Below are 23,310 nucleotides of genomic sequence, written 5' to 3'. Positions count from 1 at the left end.
ATTAAAATATATAATTAAAATTAAAGTATTTCTCAAATAAAAGTTCTCAGGAAGTGAGCACAAAAAAAAAAAAAAAAAAAAAAAGTAAATCCAACACTAGCTCTCCACATCCTGTAATGGATAGATTAATTAGATGAGATGCAGGCACTGCTCGCATAAAGCACTGAAAGAATTACCAACAAGCAAACCTTTAGCAAAAAGTATAGCTCAGGTTTTAGCTCGAGCCTACTGTACTTTTCACCTTGAGGACTACAAAAAATTCCTCGTGTATACATACCACTGAGTATATCTGGAGAAGCAGCATGGATATCATTCTTTTGAACTACTATCCCTCTCATATTTTCAAAATCTGAAAACAAGGCTTGGTTTTCTTCCTCTTCTTCCGTTATAGTGTGTTCTCGCTCTTCTTCCTTTTTCTCATTCTCCTCTTTTTTGAGCTCTTCTTCCTCCTCTTCCATTAATAGGTTATCCCTGATGTTTAAAGAAATGGATTAACACAACTGTAAGATATAGCAAACTTTATCATCTAGATGACAATGACAGAATCCATTAAATGCAAAATTATAGACAATAAATATGAGGACCTGTAGTAACATCATAAAACTCCCTCCAACTCTAGCTCTTAATTAGACTACAGTGTTCCCCGTATTCGCGGAGGATGTGTACCAGACCTCTCCCCCCCTCACAATTAGCTAGAATCCACAACTAGTTGAAACCCCTATAAAAATGCTTAAAACTGCCTATTTTGTTAGTTAAGACTACAGAGAAACCCACTAAGAATGTTTATAGTACCTAGTTTTATAAGTTTTATCACAAAAAGTGTATTTTATCATGAAAAAAAAAAACAAAAAAAAACAGGAATTTGTGGATATTTTTCATAGAAAAATACCCCAAATACGGGGTTTCACTACATTACTATTTTAATTAGATAATTGAGTACCTATAACAACTTAGCTTACAAAATATGGGCATAAGATAAACATTATTCACTGGAAACACATAATAGTATCTGCTGTTGTCACACCACTCAAACAGAAGCAGAGACAATGAGGTAATTAACAGTGGTTTGGGAATCAGTCTTCATCTAAACTAAAGTGGTTAGAAACTAAGTAATCAATGCAAAGTAACTGATATATATTAAACAAAAATTCCTTTTATAAACTAAATGTGCTTATACGTAAATAGACAAATGATTAACATATGCCTGGAAAGTTCACTTGGGAGACAAGATCAGGTGTCCACGAAACTTTAATGTTAGACTGTTTACCTGCACAGGACATGGCATCAAAAAACCTACATGATGACCTTAAAATTGAAAGGTACTTTTGGCAAGAAAAGTGATGATACACTTTTCATTAGCTTTCATTCATTGAATTTCAATCTTATTTTTTTCTTACAGAAAACACATCTTGGTAAATTTACCCTAGAATACAAAAATACAATGCAAATTATATCATATATGTTAAATATGCAAAACAAAAATGTTCAGATACTTAAAAATACCATGTATGTCTGAAGTAATTGGAATTTCTCGGATGGATTCATTCATAGAGATCTGAAAGTTAAAGTGGGCACTAGCTGGTTGTGTTACTCCATATCACGACAATATTTACTTGTTGTCCTCTATGAACAGGATTATTATTGCATCATCATCATAACCGGTAATGGTCATTATTTCAGTTTTTACAAATTTATGTTTGTATTTCGAAGTGTTTAAAGTTAGCTAACATCAATGGCTGTATTTCGAAGTGTTTAAAGTTAGCTAACATCAATGGCAGTCACTGCTGTGACGGCTAAAGTGAGTTTAGCAAATCTAGTTAAATCCGCAAGAGTATTCTCTATGATGTGGGTAGGTGACCGAGTACTTCCTACAGTCGGTTCACTTAAGGTAGATTCTTGGGTAAGCCCTGTGCCTACGAGATGTTTGTTTGGCGGCCTCTGATTGGCTGGTATCAGGAGGTAGGCAGCTCACTCAGTGTCTCATTATTTTTCTCTGTTTCTTGAAAAACATCTCATTATTTTTCTCTGTCTCTTGAAAAACTAGCAATAGTATGTTTATATTTCTTCAATTATCTCACATTTTGCACAAGATAGGAGTTTTGGTCATACCATAGGATTCGGTACTAATTGTATAACTAAGTCATCTTTCCCTAAAATCAGCAAGATAAAAGGAATTACAACGAGTAAAAGTGAAGGGAGAAGCATTTAATTCTTTACACCTGTTTTTACTTATCATCGGATTTTGCATCATTCATGCGATCAAGATAAAATGAAACTTGTTTTCATACAACAAATTCAATCTGAATACGCTGGTGCATTCAGATTTTAGATGTGTGTGCTATGTAAAGGGAAAATGAAGAATATGTCTTATTATGTTGCATCCGTAAATTATTCAAGTTTGATGGTATTGCCCAGAGAATGTGATCTGGAAGACATCGTTGCGTTTGTCGTCTCAGCGAGAGATTGAGTTGCCAATTAGCGATATGAGAAGGTTGCAGCTTTGACAATATTTACCATGTTACATCATTACATTTTCTGTGAATAAATACACAGAATTCCCATTGTGACTGTTGAACATTTTCAATCCAATACCATATAGTATGTCCAGACATATCTAAGGAAAAAAATAATACAGTAGACCCTTGACTCACGAACGCATTGACCCACGTACAACTCGATCCCCGACCAAAATTATAGGTAAAATTTCACCCTTGACCTACGAACTAACTTTGAGATACGAACAAAAAAAATGCGGAAAATAAAAATTCTGTTTGGGTCATGAACTAATTTTGAGACATGAACATTTGAAAAATGCTGGAAATTTCTGGAAAATAACAATTCACTTTGTTTCACAAACTAATTTTTAGACACAAACATTTGAAAAATGCGCGAAATCGCCCAGCACACGTGAGAGCGTTTGAGTTGCCATGGGAACAGCCATCCTCCAGCCGCCCACGCACGGCGTCACCCACGCATCGCTCTTTGTCTCATCTCATTGTGTACAAGACGTTCGTCAATTCGCTTAGCATTTTTTGCGCTAAAACTTGTGATTTTCTTCATAATGGGCCCTAAGAAAGTGAAGAGTGGTGGTGAAAGTAAGAAAGTGAAGAGTGATGGTGAGAAGAGGGTGCAGAGGAAGATAACCATTGAAATAAAGAAAGAAATCAACTGACGAAGAGGAGGCTGGGGAGGAAGTTACAGATGTCAGCAGTGATGTGATAAAAGCCGCATTGGAAAAGTGGAATGATGTCCAGTGCTTCCTTGAATTGTATCATCCGGACAAAATTGTTACGAACAGGATCGTGAATATGCTCAATGAAAATTTAATGAGCCATTTCAGAAAAGTTATGCAAGGAAGGAAAAGGCAACAGACATTGGATAAGTTTGTGATTAAACGTTCACCAAAAAAACCTAGAAGAGTTGAATCTCCGGAACGAGATCTCCCCGACCTGGATGGGGGAGGGTCTCCTTCCGCACAATAACCTCCTCCCCACCCACCACCCTCCTCTTCTCTTGTCCGTCAAGCCAGAAGTCTCGCCAGTCATAGTAAGTGTTCACTTTACAAACGTTTTTATAGTGTTAGTTTACCATTTTAAATTATATTATTAGATATATTAAGGTTTTTTACACTGACTTTTACATTATCTGTGTAAAATAAGGCAAAATATACATAATATATATTGGTTCGTAGGGGTCGAGAACCAATTAATATTATTCCCATTAAACCTTATGGGGAAATTAGCTCCGAGTCACGAACAATTTGGAACACGACCAAGGTCTAGGAACGGATTGTGTTCGTGAGTCAAGGGTCTACTGTAATCAGACGCATGCATCTGGTATCGTTAGCACAGATCTAGGCAGGCCGGGGAAAATTCAGTCCAGCAAAGAAGTTGAACTCTATGAATAGATTTCACTCTCTTCAACTCTGCCTAAGCTTTAATCAGGTTGTTTCAGCATATTGTTTCTAATTTTCTTATATGAATATATTTTCAAATGAAAGAGATAGAGACTTATGTGAGTGATATGGAACAATAATCTCAGTGAAGTAATAAACAACAAAGAATTAGGAAAGATTGACTTCCTATCAGGCTGAGTCAAGTACGGATGAAACATAATAAGACGTATTCTTCATTTTCTCTTTACATATTACACACATCTAAAATCTAACAGTACAAGGGTATAAACAAGTTTCATTTTATCTAGAATGCATGAATGATGCAAAATTTGATAAGCAAAAACAGGTATAAAAATTCAAATGCTTTTCTCTCGTAATTTATTGTTTTTATCTTATTGATTTCAGGAAAAGATGACTTGGTTGTACAATTAATACCGAATCCTATGGTATGACCAAAACTTTCCTATCTTGTGCAGTGTGAGATAATTGGAGAAATGCAAACATATTGATAGAATTCTAGGCCACAGCCAGAAATAATGAGATACTGAGTCAGCAGCCTACCTCCCGGTACTCGCCAATCAGAGGCCACCAAACACGTCACATGGGCATAGGGCTCACCCACGAATCTACCTTAAGTAAACCAACTATAGTAGCTGTTTTCAAAGCTATGTCATTAAAAAGAAATCTTTATTACGATAAAGTAGCTTGGCAACTCAAAGATTTTCTGGGTATGCTTCAATTACAAGCAGTTCGGAGTTAGCCTACACAGCTAACATGGCTGTATTACTTTGCTGCGAGACTGAAAGATCTCCCAACACATCAGCATTTTTGTGCGATATAAAACTTTCATTGATTTTGCAAGATTTAGCTATTTGTGGCAATAAATATTTTACTTTACACAGCTTTTTTCATGAATGATTTGTGAGAAAGATGATCGATTTTCAAAAGTAAAGACCATAACAAGAAGGATAACTAGCCTATGGTTGAAACTGTCCACCTTTTTTTACAATCTTTGAATGTTACAGCAACTGTCAAATGAAATAAAGATTTATCAAGATTAGGATACGAATTTAATTTCTTAGAGAATTCATTTGAATACTATGGTCCCTTCAAATTTTATCTAATATAGTGAAGCATGATCTTGGCATCCATATCACTTGTTTCCCAGGAATCTGTGCGCTCTCTCTCTCTCTCTCTCTCTCTCTCTCTCTCTCTCTCTCTCTCTCTCTCTCTCTCGTCTCTCTCTCTCTCTCTCTCTCTCTCTCTCCTCGACTCTCTCTCTCTCTCTCTCTCTCTCTCTCTCCACTTCTAAAATGACAATTTGTCGAAAATTGCATTTTTCCTAACTATACAAACCTGAGGTCCTTTAACAATAGGAAGGTAACTAGCGGCAGCTGGGACGGTCGTAAGCTTCGAACAAGGGGAGAACGGTAGTTAACTGCTTGTCCGATCGTGCGCGCGCCCGCACGCCCGAGAGGTGAAGAATCACTTTTGCTTTAGGCCCATGCAAAAAGTTGCAGATTGAGGGGTGGCATGAGGTGGGACTATATGTAAAGGACCTCAGGTTTGTATAGTTAGGAAAAATGCAATTTTCGACAAATTGTCATTTGTTCCGATACGTAATACAAACCCTCGGTCCTTTAACAATAGGAAGACTCACTTCTTGGTGGGAGGAATCTGAGCCTTTTTGGTGAACAGACTGGTGTTCGTCCAACCCTGGAGTGCCTCCCTGGTCGTAAGAGCAAGGGAGGGATCCAAACCTCTGTCCGATTGATCGGGGTGTGCACCGCAGGATCAATGGTCAGACCTCTGGGCCAAGTACTAAGAGAGAGGCAAGCGTATCTCTTCGTACCAGCAAGCAAGAACTTGTTCCTGTTTGCAAGAGACAATCATAAAATGATGGGTTTGTCTCAAATTGGCATCCACTTCCTCCCCCTTGTTGGAGGAAGTGGTGGATATTTACTCCTATCCCTACTGAAAGGGATAGGATGGTGCTCTATTGAGTAGCTCACCTGCATCTCGTCCTTACCCAGCAGGGTGACGACCGTGTCCCTCTACCCAGAGGTAGAGGGAAGAAAAAGATGGGAAGAGGAGCCAGTCACACTCTCATTCCTCATCCATTCTTACGGTCACACCAGGACTCGATGCTGTTCAGCCTGCGAGGGTCTGGGTTAACTACACAACGTGTTGAGCAACCACCACGGTTCCCAAGGAAAAAGATCCAAGGAACTGTGGGCAATATCCCGAAGGTAGAAGGAGGTGCATGCGGTCCGGTTGGACCAGGCGCCTGCCTTCATTACCTGCGCCACGGAGAAGTTCTGGCGGAACGCGAGAGAATGATGAAGAGGCGTCCACACTCATCCTGGGTGTCGAGTTTCTTCAGACAGCTCCGTCGCGCCTTCACAGGACAAAGCAGCATAGCCATCGTATCGGAGGCGGTGAAGTCCATTAGGGAGGGTATTGTGAAGGACTCGAACCAATCGTCAGTTACCGAAGGGTTCTGAGTCTTCGCTACGAAGATCGGTACGAAATCGAGCGTCACAAATCCCCATCCCTTTGTGCTTGACTTCTCAAGAGAAGTCATGCAGTTACCTAAGACGAAAAGAAGGGGATAGTCGTATGACCTATCCCTCTTCTCGACTTTGGTTATGTACAGTACTCATACTGACAAGCTATTAAGACGAAAACGTAATGATTGCTCTGGAACAACCGAACTAAGTCCACAGCATAGTTCGTAACTGACTCGGGCGCTCTGACAGCTGCCGACTGACTGGTTCGGAATCAGTAGAGGCAAGTTGTCCAAGCATCCGGGTAAGTCACGTGACCTTCGCCCTTTAAAGAGTTATGCTGAGAGACCAAACAAATAAAATATTTGTTAGTCACCGATGCCGGACGGCGCGGCGATGATTCTCTTAATGCATAAGCTCAAAAGGCGAAAGTCAATTGCCTTCAAAAGACCGAGGTCCCTGATGGCAAGAAAATCTCATAGACGTTGAATCTCAGCTTAAGGAGAAACAACACTATGTGACGTTGAAGACGAAGGTAGGCAATGAATGCAACCTACGTCTTCCGGCTGAATCGAGAGAAGGAATCTCAAGATTCTAAACCTGTGCTTACAAATGACTGAAAATGCTAACCGCCATTTCATTGCTGTCCGGTGTGCAGTGAAAGCGGGCGTTCTTCAGTAATGAAACACAGGGGAGAGCCGCCTGAAGAACTGCTTCTCATGGGCTGAACGTTTGGAAGTAGAGCTGGCAGGTGTGGGAGTAGGCGATGTCTTTCAATACATCTGCTAATCCGGGTGAACAATGAACAATTGCACACCTCCGAATACAAGATATTTTGAGGACAAACTCAGATTCCGCAAAAATCATTCGCATTATCGAGATACGATGCAGCAAGAGACTATTACAGAATTCTGTTACCGTGCGGTAAACAGAAAGATGAGAGTCGAATAGATATCTCTGTTTAAAATTCTCGCAATACCGAAGACGATGAATACTAGCGTCACAGCAGTAGATGGTCATTCATGTATGCGAGAATCCCCGTTAATCAGAGACTTAAGTCCGTGATTGTTGGGCAGAGATACGGTTGGTATTCAATCAAAGCAGGTGAGAAAGACATAACCAACCGTCTATCTCAAAGCGGCAGCTGGTACTGAAATGCCTCGGGCAATTAAATACGCAGTAGCTGTCGCTGACTCGTCATCCTGAGTTGCCAAGTAATCCTTTCCACGAAGGAATGCGTTCGGCTAGAACCACCGAGCATAAAAAGATATGCTCGAGCAATTATATTTATGCGAAACGAATTTCGGTAAATATAAAAGCTTAAATGGTGTTGTTGTGACAACACCATAAGTATATAAAATTGAAACTGGAAACTCCTGGGAGGTTGCAGGCAACCCGAGTTGCAGTTCAATTAGAATACTTTTCGTCTAAGTCGCAATCCGTAGAATAACCAGGATATGCGCCTACCCCTCGGACCATTCAACTGCTTAGCAGAATCATGTCGCGAGGTTAATATACGTAGTATATTTGTAGGATTCTGAACAACGATCTCCATCCTAAATTCTTTCCTTCAAGAAAACAAAACAAAATAAGGATTGGAGATCGACCACCTTCGGTCTCTATTAAAGAGAGTGAAGAAGTCTTCCTCGAAGGAAAGCTTCAATGGTGAACAGAATACTAAGACGATAGTTCAAGCCAAACTGGATATTCCCGTCCATTCTTCTCTATTCCAGGTTGGTCGCCTATTGTGAGATAGTCTTCTTTCAGCAGCAGTCTTCTTCCTAATGCTAGAAATTCCAGGAATTCGAGCATAGGCGAGGTTCCCGATTATCGTGTAACATATCGGGGATTCTCGTCTCGCTCACTTTGGACCGTGGTCTCGCCTAAGTGTTTGGAGATCGTAAGAAACTCTAACACTCTGAATGCGCTAGAAATTCCGTAGAATTCTAAGCAGTCTGCGAAACCCCCACCGAATTCGTCAAACGATATCGGCTGGTGGTCCGTCCTCTCGATTCCCGTAGAAATCGAGAATGGGGCAGGATCCCTCCTCAACGACCGGGGCTTACGTCAGGTAGGACCCGAAGGTCCCCCCCGGTAGCGCAGTCCCCAACGTGGAATCCTACAGAGAAATCTCTGTAGGATCCCTCCCCTTTCCCTCGTAGCCGTAAGGAGAGAGGGAATGGGGGAGGAATTGGATACTCGCTCGCCTTCCCAGTGGAACTAGCAGTTGGAGAAGAGTAGGAGCAGCCATCGCCTTGCGGCGATGGCCTCTCAGAGTCTGGGAAAACGTATCGTCAGGAGAAAACGTTTTCCCGAGGAGGGTTACGAACTCTCACTGTAGGTAAGGGTCTGCCGCCACTGTGAACGTCGTCTGGGTGGGGCTGATCGACACCTGACAGGAGAGAGACCGTATACCGTCCTCCGACTCATTCCAGTCCTCCGCGAGGTCGAAACCTCTCAGGAGGACCGAAGGAGTATTTAAATACGGTGTCCGAAGACACGTAGAAACGTCGCTGTCGCAGTAGAGGAGGTGGAAGTAGCTTGATCGACCGGCCAGAACTGAGAGAGCCTTCTTGTCCGGAGACGAGAGACTCTGGTTCAAGACAGAATCGGCAAGCTCCGATCGCGGCACCCCAAAACGACTCGAGCAGAGACATGGGCTCTGCTGGTGGGAGCGGCGATCCTTCCCCCAGGTCGTTGTGCTGACGAATCAGTGCAATAACCTGGGCAAAGTTACTCTGAATCTCGGAAGTTACAGCGTCTTGAGGAGTAGGACCATCCAGTCCCTCCAACAAGAGCAGCTCCCAAGACCCTCCTCCTTCAGAAGAAGGACCAACAACAGATCCCTGACGGTTGCCTCCAATCACTTGCGTGTACGTCCTGGCTGGTCCTAAGACCATACCTGGCACGTGCGGCGTCGTGACGGGATCGTGAGCGGCGCATCTCTCACGATCACTCCTATATACCTCGCTCTTCCTGGCGTATGCCGAGGAAGTTGAAGGTATCGGAGAGACAGAACTGACGCTACCCCCTCCCCCCCTGACGGTCGCCTCCAATCACTTGCGCGTACGTCCTGGTTGGTCCTAAGACCATACGTGGCACGTGCGGCGTCGTGAGCGGCGCACCTCTCACGATCACTCCTAGCTACCTCGCTCTTCCCGGTGTAGCCCGAGGAAGTTGAAGGTAGTGGAGACAGACCTGACGCTCCCCCCCCCGCTCGCTGGCAGGACCAGCGTACGTGGGGGGCTGCAGCCGATCACCAACCCGCGGTGGGGATCGATCTGCAGGCCTGGCCGTGCCGCTCACCTGTGGCGAGCGGCTCGACTGAGCACGTCGACCCCGGTCCCGTGCGTCAGACGAGCTGCTGCTGGTCATCGTATCCGCCCGGTCCCTGTGGGAGCGGCGGTCAGGTGACCTGCAGAGCTCACTTTCGCGGTGAGACCGGTGAGCGTCCTCGCGGCACGTCAAACCGCTGGTACCAGCCGAGGCTGGTACCGTCGGTCGAGGGGACCTGGGGGACCTCTTCCCAGCCTCAACCCGTGGCCGGTCAGAGACCGTCACGTCCACCCGAGGTACCGGCTGGTCGCTGCGAGAGCGGCCGCTGGCCTGGCGAGAGTCACCTGAGCGGCTCTCGACAGTCTTCTGCTCCGTGCCTCGGTCATGACGCTGAGCGAACTCAGGCGTCTTAACTTTGGCTGCACGGTCACCCGAAGGAGACCGTACACTCGGAACTTCTCGCGGACGAGAAACCGAGCCGGTACCTGGCTTAGCAGCAGAGCTGCCAAGACCAGGCGAGGGTGTACCAGCGGTAGCCAGCACACCCTTGGTCCCCGTCTTCTTCTTCTTCTCAGAAGGGGAGACGGGCCCCGTTCCCGAAGGAACAGGAGGACCAGCAGAAGAACCCCCCCGTCACACCGGAGTGTGACGAGCCCTTCGAAGTTCCCGAAGGAGTCTTCTTAGGGGGAATAACAAAACCCGGTTACCAGCTGGTCGCTGCGAGAGCGGCCGCTGGCCTGGCGAGAGTCACCTGAGCGGTTCTCGCCAGCCTTCTGCTCCGTGCCGTGGTCTTGGCGCCGAGCGAACTCTGGCGCCGAAACTTTGGCTGCACAGTCTCCCGAGGGAGAGCGTACACTCGGGATCTCCCGCGAACGAGAGACCGAGCCGGAACCTGGCGTAGCGGCATCGCCGCTAGCACCAGGCGAGGAAGTACCAGAGCTAACCGATACTCCTCTGGTCCCCGTCTATCTCTTCCTTACGGAAGGGGAGACGGGCCCCGCTCCCGAAGGAGCAGGAGGACCAGCAGAAGGACCCCCCGTCCCACCGAGGTGGGACGGGCCCTTAGAAGTTCCCGAAGGATTCTTCTTCTTCTTCGGCTTATGGGCCTTAGAAGTCGAAGGGGAAGAGGCAGCAGCAGACGAAGACGAAGATGACACCTTCCTCTTCTTCGTCAGCTCACGCAGGACAGTCGTCAGGTCCTCCATCCAGGCCGGAGTCGGGCCTATTGCCGAAGCAACACGGCCCGACTGCACCTGTCCGGAAGGACCTGGGACTGGGGAAGACACACCATGGGCAGGACCAGCATGGACAGGCGCAGGAACCAGGAGCGACAGGAACAGCAACCAGCTCGGGAGCGGCAGGAACAGCGGCAGCGGTAAACACAGAAGGGACAGCCAAGCCAGTAGCGGGAACCACATCAGCGACAGGTACGGCAGGCCCAGCCATCGCCTCGTAGAATCATCGGCAGCCAGCGGGAAGCTGGTACTGGCGGCCGGTCCAGGGGCGAGCTGCTGGAACAGCGGAAGTCTGGGGCAGGCAACACGAAGAAAACACAGGCGGCGGCGGCATACCCCTCCTCGGTACGGCGGCGACCGGCCCTAGAAGCGGCAGACGGCGTCACCGACACAGCATGGGGAGTGTAGACCAGCGGGGGAAGCAGCATAAGCGGCCGTGAAGGTTGTAGTGGAGACCACTCCAAGGTCACCGCCCCAGACCTCGCTAGACGCTGCAGCAGATCGTGGATGCTAGCCACGCCCTGCAGCCGCAGTGGCCCATACCTGTCCAAGGTCGTCTCCCACGGATGTAGTACCTGCGGTAGCACAGACAGATTAGTAAGAGGGGTTCCCTCACGCACGGGGGGGAGACATGCCCCACCCCGAACGGAAGGAAGACCCCAAATACAAAATACGAGGAAGCTGAGCGGGGGGGCAGGAAAGAAGACGAAGAATCGGATACCAAGGGAGTCGCGGGAGAGCTTTCCGACGACTTCCTGGCAGACCTTCGCTTCCCCTACCCCGCACAGCAGTGAAAAGTAATATGAAAATGAAACAGAATACTGCACTTGCGATTCACTTCATAGAACTTAAAGGGGGAAAGATCAATTCCCGGGTAAGAGCGGAAACTTGATCCATAATAATATGATGCTATCATAATTATAAATGAAAATGAACAATACTGCACTTGCGATTTCACTTTTACAGCAATAAATCGTAAGGATTAATTCCCGGGTAAGAGCGGAAATTGATCCAAAATTAAATTTGATGCAATTAATAAATGAAAATGAAAAGAAACTGCATTGCGAATCCACTTTCATTGCATTCTATTCATACAAAATAAGAGGCTCGTGCCGAGCGCAATCAAGCTCTCGGCAACGAACGCACAGGGCAAAAATATAATGAAAAAGAGTACTTACATCTTTCAATTACACACTTTCGCCCAAAATACATGACTCGGCGCGATTGCGCCCGCCCTCGGCACCGAGACATAATTAAATTCAATTTCATGAAAAGAGCGGAAATCGCCACCTCTACGGCGATAGCTCCATGTTGATTCATAATTAAGTAATGAAAATGAAAACAGTGTACTTACAGTTTCATTTTCAAGATCAAACAAACCATTAGTAGAAAACACAATATAAACAAAGCATACGACGATGAAACGGGCAGAGAGCGATGACGAACACGTCCTTCACACCCGCGGCCGAAAGCAAAAGTGATTCTTCACCTCTCGGGCGCGCGGGCGCGCGCACGATCGGACAAGCAGTTAACTACCGTTCTCCCCTTGTTCGAAGCTTACGACCATCCCAGCTGCCGCTAGTTACCTTCCTATTGTTAAAGGACCGAGGGTTTGTATTACGTATCGGAACAAACATACTTAATAATATATTACCACTCAATTTCTCAAAGAAAATATAATCAATTAAGTAGCTATAGGCCTATGTTTTCCTGTGAGCAGATTTTGCTCTCTCTCTCTATCTCATTCTAAAACATTAAAAATATGTTATCACTCAATCTCTGAGAGATTATATTATTATTATTATTATCAATAGGGCTTAGTTTTTCCAGACCTCTGAGTCTTAAGTAGACTTCTTGGGTTGGTTCTCAGGGATTAATCCTGAGACTTTATTTAAGAAACCAGTTTTATTTTAAAAATGTATAATGTTGTTAATTGAAAAGTCTTTGCTTTCAGCGAGAATATTTTTCATTTTTGTATTCTGTAGATAAATTGATCCTTGTTGGGTCCAATTCAGGCATTCAGTAAGTAAATGTTGTACTGTCATGGGTGTCTGACATCTATTACATTTCATTGGGTCAGCATGCGGCGTCGACATTAAGTGACCATGCAAGAATCTTGTGTCCTATACGGAGCCTTGTTACGATTACCTCTTTTGATCTTTCTTTTTGTGAAGATGTCTTCCATGCATACACTTCAGTTTTTATAGTTTTAAGCTTATTAGTGGTTGGTATTAAGGATCATTCTCCTTCCGATCTTGGTATATTATTGGTTTAACAGATGTTATCCAGTCTGATACTGGGGCATGTGTAATTGTTGGAGGGATAGTGTAGGCTAATTTGGCAGCAGTCTGCATTGTCATTTCCTTTTATTCCCACTTGTGCTGGAATCCAACATATTTTTATTGATAATCCTGATTGGAGGAGTTGATGCATTTTTATTTGTATTGCCTGTACTATTTGGTTTACCAGTTTATACTGATTTATAGCTTCTATAGCACTTGCTTTTTTCTCATATATTATATCATGAGCCATTTGTATGGCTGTGAGTTTGGCAGTAAACACTGACGATATTAAATGTAGCCTTCTTTTATGAATCAAGTATCTCTATAGACACGCCTATGCTTACACTCTTCTCTCTGTCATCATAATATTGTATTCACTCCTGTATTGTTCCTCATGATTTCCACTGGATATCGGCCCAATTTTACAACATTTTCTCTCATTATTTCAGGTCCGTTTTCAACGAGAAACCCAAAACGTACGAAAACCGAAACAATAATTCCCATGGGGAATAATGTAAATACAATTAAAGTGTTCCAGACCCCCCAAAATATTAACAAAAAATACATTTTATAGAGAATAAACAGTTTTAAATACAGAAAACAATGGGAATTAAATATATAAATGACTAATGAATTAAATAAATGAACACTAACACCACTCTTATCTTTATGGAAAACACTTGTTAGCTTATGGAAGACGGAGAGGAGGGGAGAGGGAGGAGGAGAGGTTATTGTTTGGAAGGGGAATCTCCAGGTATCAAGGACCTATCTGGGGCTACTTCTTTTAGTTTTTCTATGGGCACTATCTGAGGTTACTTCCACTCTTCATATTTTACTGGCACTAGAATCAGCTTGGGAGTTACTGGACCCCTGTCGCACAACAAAACTGTTCAGTGACATTTGTTTCTGGTGTTTCTTTAAAATTTGCCTAAAGTTAAACATGGCATTGTCTTTAAACATGTTGGACACACGAACTACAACTTTTTTGTTAAGATGATAATTCTCCACAAAATTTTCCTACATCACTCCACTTTGCAAACATGTCCTTAATCCCTGAAGTAGACAGAAGGAACTTTCTTTGGCCCCATGATGGCTTATTCAGCAGTTGCACTCAAATAAAAAAAGCACAAAAGCAGAATGGGTTACGAAAGAAGATGGAATGCTTTGTTTGGGTGCTCAATACGGGGTCCAGTCAAGCGCTGGGCCCCAGATGGAGTTGTTCCGAGTGTGTGAAAACCAAGGAAATGTACGATAACCGAGACAAAATTTCATGGAAAAAAGTATACAAAAACCAAAACATATGAAAAATGACAATTTGTCGAAAATTGCATTTTTCCTAACTATACAAACCTGAGGTCCTTTACATATAGTCCCACCTCATGCCACCCCTCACTCTGCAACTTTTTGCATGGGCCTAAAGCAAAAGTGATTCTTCACCTCTCGGGCGCGCGGGCGCGCGCACGATCGGACAAGCAGTTAACTACCGTTCTTCCCTTGTTCGAAGCTTACGACCGTCCCAGCTGCCGCTAGTTACCTTCCTATTGTTAAAGGACCTCAGGTTTGTATAGTTAGGAAAAATGCAATTTTCGACAAATTGTCATTTGTTCCGATACGTAATACAAACCCTCGGTCCTTTAACAATAGGAAGACTCACTTCTTGGTGGGAGGAATCTGAGTCTTTTTGGTGAACAGACTGGTGTTCGTCCAACCCTGGAGTGCCTCCCTGGTCGTAAGAGCAAGGGAGGGATCCAAACCTCTGTCCGATTGATCGGGGTGTGCACCGCAGGATCAATGGTCAGACCTCTGGGCCAAGTACTAAGAGAGAGGCAAGCGTATCTCTTCGTACCAGCAAGCAAGAACTTGTTCCTGTTTGCAAGAGACAATCATAAAATGATGGGTTTGTCTCAATTTGGCATCCACTTCCTCCCCCTTGTTGGAGGAAGTGGTGGATATTTACTCCTATCCCTACTGACAGGGATAGGATGGTGCTCTATTGAGTAGCTCACCTGCATCTCGTCCTTACCCAGCAGGGTGACGACCGTGTCCCTCTACCCAAAGGTAGAGGGAAGAAAAGATGGGAAGAGGAGCCAGTCACACTCTCATTCCTCATCCATTCTTACGGTCACACCAGGACTCGATGCTGTTCAGCCTGCGAGGGTCTGGGTTAACTACACAACGTGTTGAGCAACCACCACGGTTCCCAAGGAAAAAGATCCAAGGAACTGTGGGCAATATCCTGAAGGTAGAAGGAGGTGCATGCGGTCCGGTTGGACCAGGCGCCTGCCTTCATTACCTGCGCCACGGAGAAGTTCTTGCGGAACGCGAGAGAATGATGAAGAGGCGTCCACACTCATCCTGGGTGTCGAGTTTCTTCAGACAGCTCCGTCGCACCTTCACAGGACAAAGCAGCATAGCCTTCGTATCGGAGGCGTGACGTCCATTAGGGAGGGTATTGTGAAGGACTCGAACCAATCGTCAGTTACCGAAGGATTCTGAGTCTTCGCTACGAAGATCGGTACGAAATCGAGCGACACAAATCCCCATCCCTTTGTGCTTGACTTCTCAAGAGAAGTCATGCAGTTACCTAAGACGAAAAGAAGGGAATAGTCGTATGACCTATCCCTCTTCTCGACTTTGGTTATGTACAGTACTCATACTGACAAGCTATTAAGACGAAGTAATGATTGCTCTGGAACAACCGAACTAAGTCCACAGCATAGTTCGTAACTGACTCGGACGCTCTGACAGCTGCCGACTGACTGGTTCGGAATCAGTAGAGGCAAGTTGTCCAAGCATCCGGGTAAGTCACGTGACCTTCGCCCTTTAAAGAGTTATGCTGAGAGACCAAACAAATAAAATATTTGTTAGTCACCGATGCCGGACGGCGCGGCGATGATTCTCTTAATGCATAAGCTCAAAAGGCGAAAGTCAATTGCCTTCAAAAGACCGAGGTCCCTGATGGCAAGAAAATCTCATAGACGTTGAATCTCAGCTTAAGGAGAAACAACATTATGTGACGTTGAAGACGAAGGTAGGCAATGAATGCAACCTACGTCTTCCAGCTGAATCGAGAGAAGGAATCTCAAGATTCTAAACCTGTGCTTACAAATGACTGAAAACGCTAACCGCCATTTCATTGCTGTCCGTTGTGCAATGAAAGCGGGGCGTTCTTCAGTAATGAAACACAGGGGAGAGCCGCTTGAAGAACTGCTTCTCAGGGGCTGAACGTTTGGAAGTAGAGCTGGCAGGTGTGGGAGTAGGCGATGTCTTTCAATACATCTGCTAATCCGGGGTGAACAATGAACAATTGTACACCTCCGAATACAAGATATTTTGAGGACAAACTCAGATTCCGCAAAAATCATTCGCATTATCGGGATACGATGCAGCAAGAGACTATTACAGAATTCTGTTACCGTGCGGTAAACAGAAAGATGAGAGTCGAATAGATATCTCTGTTTAAAATTCTCGCAATACCGAAGACGATGAATACTAGCGTTTCTCAGCAGTAGATGGTCATTCATGTATGCGAGAATCCCCGTTAATCAGAGACTTAAGTCCGTGATTGTTGGGCAGAGATACGGTTGTTATTCAATCAAAGCAGGTGAGAAAGACATAAACAACCGTCTATCTCAAAGCGGCAGCTGATACTGAAATGCCTCGGGCAATTCAATACGCAGTAGCTGTCGCTGACTCGTCATCCTGAGTTGCCAAGTAATCCTTTCCACGAAGGAATGCGTTCGGCTAGAACCACCGAGCATAAAAAGATATGCTCGAGCAATTATATTTAAGCGAAACGAATTTCGGTAAATATAAAAGCTTAAATGGCGTTGTTGTGACAACACCATAAGTATATAAAATTGAAACTGGAAACTCCTGGGAGGTTGCAGGCAACCCGGGTTGCAGTTCAATTAGAATACTTTTCGTCTAAGTCGCAATCCGTAGAATAACCAGGATATGCGCCTACCCCTCGGACCATTCAACTGCTTAGCAGAATCATGTCGCGAGGTTAATATACGTAGTATATTTGTAGGATTCTGAACAACGATCTCCATCCTAAATTCTTTCCTTCAAGAAAACAAAATAAGGATTGGAGATCGACCACCTTCGTTCTCTATTAAAGAGAGTGAAGGAGAAGTCTTCCTCGAGGAAAGCTTCAATGGTGAACAGAATACTAAGACGATAGTTCCAGCCAAACTGGATATTCCCGTCCGTTCTTCTCTATTCCAGGTTGGTCGCCTACTGTGAGATAGTCTTCTTTCAGCAGCAGTCTTCTTCCTAATGCTAGAAATTCCAGGAATTCGAGCATAGGCGAGGTTCCCGATTATCGTGTAACATATCGGGGATTCTCGTCTCGCTCACTTTGGACCCCGTGGTCTCCGCCTAAGTGTTTGGAGATCGTAAGAAACTCTAAACACTGAATGCGCTAGAAATTCCGTAGAATTCTAAGCAGTCTGCGAAACCCCCACCGAATTCGTCAAACGATATCGGCTGGTGGTCCTCTCGATTCCCGTAGAAATCGAGAATGGGGCAGGATCCCTCCTCAACGACCGGGGCTTACGTCAGGTAGGACCCGAAGGTCCCCCCTGGTAGCGCAGTCCCCAACGTGGGATCCTACAGAGAAATCTCTGTAGGATCCTTCCCCTTTCCCTCGTAGCCGTAAGGAGAGAGGGAATGGGGGAGGAATTGGATACTCGCTCGCCTTCCCAGTGGAACTAGCAGTTGGAGAAGAGTAGGAGCAGCCATCGCCTTGCGGCGATGGCCTCTCAGAGTCTGGGAAAACGTATCGTCAGGAGGAAAAACGAAAACGTTTTCCCCGAGGAGGGTTACGAACTCTCACTGTAGGTAAGGGTCTGCCGCCACTGTGAACGTCGTCTGGGTGGGGCTGATCGACACCTGACAGGAGAGAGCCGATACCGTCCTCCGACTCATTCCAGTCCTCGTCGAGGTCGAAACCTCTCAGGAGGACCGAAGGAGTATTTAAATACGGTGTCCGAAGACACGTAGAAACGCCTGCTGTCGCAGTAGAGGAGGTGGAAGTAGCTTGATCGACCGGCCAGAACTGAGAGAGCCTTCTTGTCCGGAGACGAGAGACTCTGGTTCAAGACAGAATCGGTAAGCTCCGATCGCGGCATACCCACCGTCGGTTTGGGTTCCCTCTCGGGCCCCAAAACGACTCGAGCAGAGACATGGGCTCTGCTGGTGGGAGCGGCGATCCTTCCCCCAGGTCGTTGTGCTGACGAATCAGTGCAATAACCTGGGTAAAGTTACTCTGAATCTCGGAAGTTACAGCGTCTTGAGGAGTAGGACCGTCCAGTCCTTCCAACAAGAGCAGCTCCCAGGACCCTCCTCCTTCAGAAGAAGGACCAGCAACAGATCCCTGACGGTTGCCTCCAATCACTTGCGCGTTACGTCCTGGTTGGTCCTAAGACCAACCTGGCACTGTCGGCGTCGTGAACGGGATCGTGAGCGGCGCATCTCTCACGATCACTCCTATATACCTAGCTCTTCCTGGCGTATGCCGAGGAAGTTGAAGGTATCGGAGAGACAGAACTGACGCTACCCCCTCTCTCTGACGGTCGCCTCCATCACTTGCGCGTACGTCCTGGTTGGTCCTAAGACTATACGTGGCACGTGCGGCGTCGTGACGGGATCGTGAGGCGGCGCACCTCTCACGATCACTCCTAGCTACCTCGCTCTTCCCGGTGTAGCCCGAGGAAGTTGAAGGTAGTGGAGAGACAGACCTGACGCTCCCCCCCCGCTCGCTGGCAGGACCAGCGTACGTGGGGGGCTGCAGCCGATCACCAACCCGCGGTGGGGATCGATCTGCAGGCCTGGCCGTGCCGCTCACCTGTGGCGAGCGGTCTCGACTGAGCACGTCGACCCCGGTCCCGTGCGTCAGACGAGCTGCTGCTGGTCACCGTATCCGCCCGGTCCCTGTGGGAGCGGCGGTCAGGTGACCTGCAGAGCTCGCTTTCGCCGTGAGACCGGTGAGCGTCCTCGCGGCACGCGTCAAACCGCTGGTACCAGCCGAGGCTGGTACCGTCGGTCGAGGGGACCTGGGGGACCTCTTCCCAGCCTTAACCCGTGGCCGGTCAGAGACCGTCACGTCCACCCGAGGTACCGGCTGGTCGCTGCGAGAGCGGCCGCTGGCCTGGCGAGAGTCACCTGAGCGGCTCTCGACAGTCTTCTGCTCCGTGCCTCGGTCATGACGCTGAGCGAACTCAGGCGTCTTAACTTTGGCTGCACGGTCACCCGAAGGAGATCGTACACTCGGAACTTCTCACGGACGAGAAACCGAGCCGGTACCTGGCTTAGCAGCAGAGCTGCCAAGACCAGGCGAGGGTGTACCAGCGGTAGCCAGCACACCCTTGGTCCCCGTCTTCTTCTTCTTCTCAGAAGGGGAGACGGGCCCCGTTCCCGAAGGAACAGGAGGACCAGCAGAAGAACCCCCCCCGTCACACCGGAATGTGACGAGCCCTTCGAAGTTCCCGAAGGAGTCTTCTTAGGGGGAATAACAAAACCCGGTTACCAGCTGGTCGCTGCGAGAGCGGCCGCTGGCCTGGCGAGAGTCACCTGAGCGGTTCTCGCCAGCCTTCTGCTCCGTGCCGTGGTCTTGGCGCCGAGCGAACTCTGGCGCCGAAACTTTGGCTGCACGGTCTCCCGAGGGAGAGCGTACACTCGGGATCTCCCGCGAACGAGAGACCGAGCCGGAACCTGGCGTAGCGGCATCGCCGCTAGCACCAGGCGAGGAAGTACCAGAGCTAACCGATACTCCTCTGGTCCCCGTCTATCTCTTCCTTACGGAAGGGGAGACGGGCCCCGCTCCCGAAGGAGCAGGAGGACCAGCAAGAAGGGAACCCCCCGTCCCACCTCGGTGGGACGGGCCCTTAGAAGTTCCCGAAGGAGACTTCTTAGGGGGGGAGCAGCCTTCTTCTTCTTCGGCTTATGGGCCTTAGAAGTCGAAGGTGGGGGAAGAGGCAGCAATAGACGAAGACGAAGATGACACCTTCCTCTTCTTCGTCAGCTCACGCAGGACAGTCGTCAGGTCCTCCATCCAGGCCGGAGTCGGGCCTATTGCCGAAGCAACACGGCCCGACTGCACCTGTCCGGAAGGACCTGGGACTGGGGAAGACACACCATGGGCAGGACCAGCATGGACAGGCGCAGGAAACCAGGAGCGACAGGAACAGCAACCAGCTCAGGAGCGCAGGAACAGCGGCAGCGGTAAACACAGAAGGGACAGCCAAGCCAGTAGCGGGAACCACATCAGCGACAGGTACGGCAGGCCCAGCCATCGCCTCGTAGAATCATCGGCAGCCAGCGTGGTACTGGCGGCCGTCCAGGGGCGAGCTGCTGGAACAGCGGAAGTCTGGGGCAGGCAACACGAAGAAAACACAGGCGGCGGCGGCATACCCCTCCTCGGTACGGCGGCGACCGGCCCTAGAAGCGGCAGGCGGCGTCACCGACACAGCATGGGGAGTGTAGACCAGCGGGGGGAAGCAGCATAAGCGGCCATGAAGGTTGTAGTGGAGACCACTCCAAGGTCACCGCCCAGACCTCGCTAGACTCTGCAGCAGATCGTGGATGCTAGGCACGCCCTGCAGCCGCAGTGGTCCATACCTGTCCAAGGTCGTCTCCCATGGCTGTAGCACCTGCGGTAGCACAGACAGATTAGTAAGAGGGGTTCCCTCACGCACGGGGGGGGAGACATGCCCCACCCCGAACGGAAGGAAGACCCCAAAAACAAAATACGAGGAAGCTGAGCGGGGGGGCAGGAAAGAAGACGAAGAATCGGATACCAAGGGAGTCGCGGGAGAGCTTTCCGACGACTTCCTGGCAGACCTTCGCTTCCCCTACCCCCGCACAGCAGTGAAAAGTAATATGAAAATGAAACAGAATACTGCACTTGCGATTCACTTCATAGAACTTAAAGAGGGAAAAATCAATTCCCGGTAAGAGCGGAAACTTGATCCATAATAATATGATGCTATCATATATATATGAAAATGAACAATACTGCACTTGCTATTTTCACTTTCACAGCAATAAATCGTAAGGATTAATTCCCGGGTAGAGCGGAAATTGATCCAAAATTAAATTTGATGCAATTAATAAATGAAAATGAAAAGAAAACTGCATTGCGAATCCACTTTCATTGCATTCTATTCATACAAAATAAGAGGTCTCTTGCCGAGCGCAATCAAGCTCTCGGCAACGAACGCACAGGGCAAAAATATAATGAAAAAGAGTACTTACATCTTTCAATTACACACTTTCGCCCAAAATACATGACTCGGCGCGAGTGCGCCCGCCCTCGGCACCGAGACATAATTCAAGGGCTCAATTCATGAAAAGAGCGGAAATCGCCGTCTCTACGGCGATAGCTCCATGTTGATTCATAATTAAGTAATGAAAATGAAAACAGTGTACTTACAGTTTCATTTTCAAGTCAAACCAAACCATTAGTAGAAAACACAATATAAACAAAGCATACGACGATGAAGCGGGCAGAGAGCGATGACGAACACGTCCTTCACACCCGCGGCCGAAAGCAAAAGTGATTCTTCACCTCTCGGGCGCGCGGGCGCGCGCACGATCGGACAAGCAGTTAACTACCGTTCTCCCCTTGTTCGAAGCTTACGACCGTCCCAGCTGCCGCTAGTTACCTTCCTATTGTTAAAGGACCGAGGGTTTGTATTACGTATCGGAACAAAAGAAGCATACGAAAACTGAGGTTTGCCGACGCAGTAAGGTTTCACAGTATGTTTTAAAAAGGATTATCAACATTTTGCTCTAAACCAACATTACCAAACCAACTTAACGAATAATATAGAGGTTCTTACTGCATTCAACTATAAATGATTATCAGACTTCTACAGAATCTTTATGGTTTAAAGTTACTGCTTTCTTAAGTTGTCAGGTGCGGTATTATTTAGCAATATGTCAGAAGATTTAAGAGAACTGTATCTCCACTTTTCTTGTCGATAGTACCTTCAGACAATGATCCAACATCTGCTAAAAAACATGCAAATGACTATTCTGAAGTTTTTCAGCATCATGCATAAGTTAAGCAGTAAAGGTCTTGTTACTGAATCTTGATGGACAACAATATTTACCTAGTTTTTTGTCTTGACACACCTGCCACAGGCAAATGCCAAATGTCTTAGGAAAATCTATATGCCACCTCTCTAATATCTGCCTCATTATAAAGATCAGCTCTTTGGTAGATTTGACAATTATATTTACTCAACTATTACTCCAGCACCTATAGCACCTGTGGGCTACATACAGCTTATTCCTCCATGCTCTCCATACTGCAATGCCTTTCCTCCAATCATTTTTTATGTAACATTTTTTTCCAAAAATTAAGTCAGGTCTTCATATACTAATGAATTTAAACTAAAATAATATACATATTGCAATGTGACACTTACTTGGCACTAGTTGTATTCATATTATTTTCTGGAATGACTGCAGGGAATGTTGTGAATGAAGAAGGTTCATCAGGCTCCTTCATAGGTCGCAAACTTCCTAAAGACGGTGAATCCTCCTGCTATAATAGAAAATTATTTTGGTTAATAACAAATACTATCACAGACTTCTGCAAAGCCATTCAAAATACAATCAAAAGCATTTTAGAGTGGTAAAATTTTGTTGCATAATTCTAAAAATTAAAAATTCTACATAAGACTGCCAATACAAATAAACGATTATTTAAAAAAAACATATCTACACTGCTAGAATTAAAAAACCACAAATTAATGCAATCAGGCTTTGACAGAGTAATAATTCTACAAGCAATAGATCCTACTGCCTTTACCTAACTTTGATAAACTGCAGATGGCCATTAGGCAAACCAGGATAATCAAGATAACTGGAAACTATATCAATGAGATGAGTAAGAGTGGGTACTTATAATGGGGAGTCCTACTCACTACTTATTCTTTTGATACATCTTCCACAAACTATGAACATCAATGAGGGTTCTTCAGTGTCCCGCCAAACCCAAAGTTACACTAATGTCTCTTAATTTTGCAATTTATTCCTTTGGTCTCTTCCCACCTAGTGGTCCTATTTCTTCAAACTAATTATTAATTTATGAACAAATCCTT

The 23,310-nt window shown here is 46.3% G+C and overlaps 1 protein-coding gene across 2 annotated transcripts in view; it reads right to left on the bottom strand.

Annotated features, from left to right (window-relative positions):
• Positions 1–23,310, bottom strand: part of LOC135219141 (protein phosphatase 1 regulatory subunit 16A-like) — a 73,699-nt gene that overhangs the window by 3,463 nt on the left and 46,926 nt on the right. For both annotated transcript variants that reach the window (XM_064255648.1, XM_064255647.1), the window contains exons 9-10: positions 22,633–22,751; positions 278–471 (exon numbers count right to left, since the gene is read on the bottom strand). In XM_064255648.1, coding sequence (XP_064111718.1) covers positions 278–471; positions 22,633–22,751 — 313 coding nt within the window. The remainder of the gene's footprint in view (positions 1–277; positions 472–22,632; positions 22,752–23,310) is intronic.

The sequence above is a fragment of the Macrobrachium nipponense genome, chromosome 1, assembly GCF_015104395.2.
Source record: "Macrobrachium nipponense isolate FS-2020 chromosome 1, ASM1510439v2, whole genome shotgun sequence".
Classification (NCBI taxonomy): Eukaryota; Metazoa; Arthropoda; class Malacostraca; order Decapoda; family Palaemonidae; genus Macrobrachium; species Macrobrachium nipponense.
The sequence above is the reverse complement of the archived record's forward strand: the minus strand, read 5'-3'. Positions and strand labels throughout refer to the sequence as shown.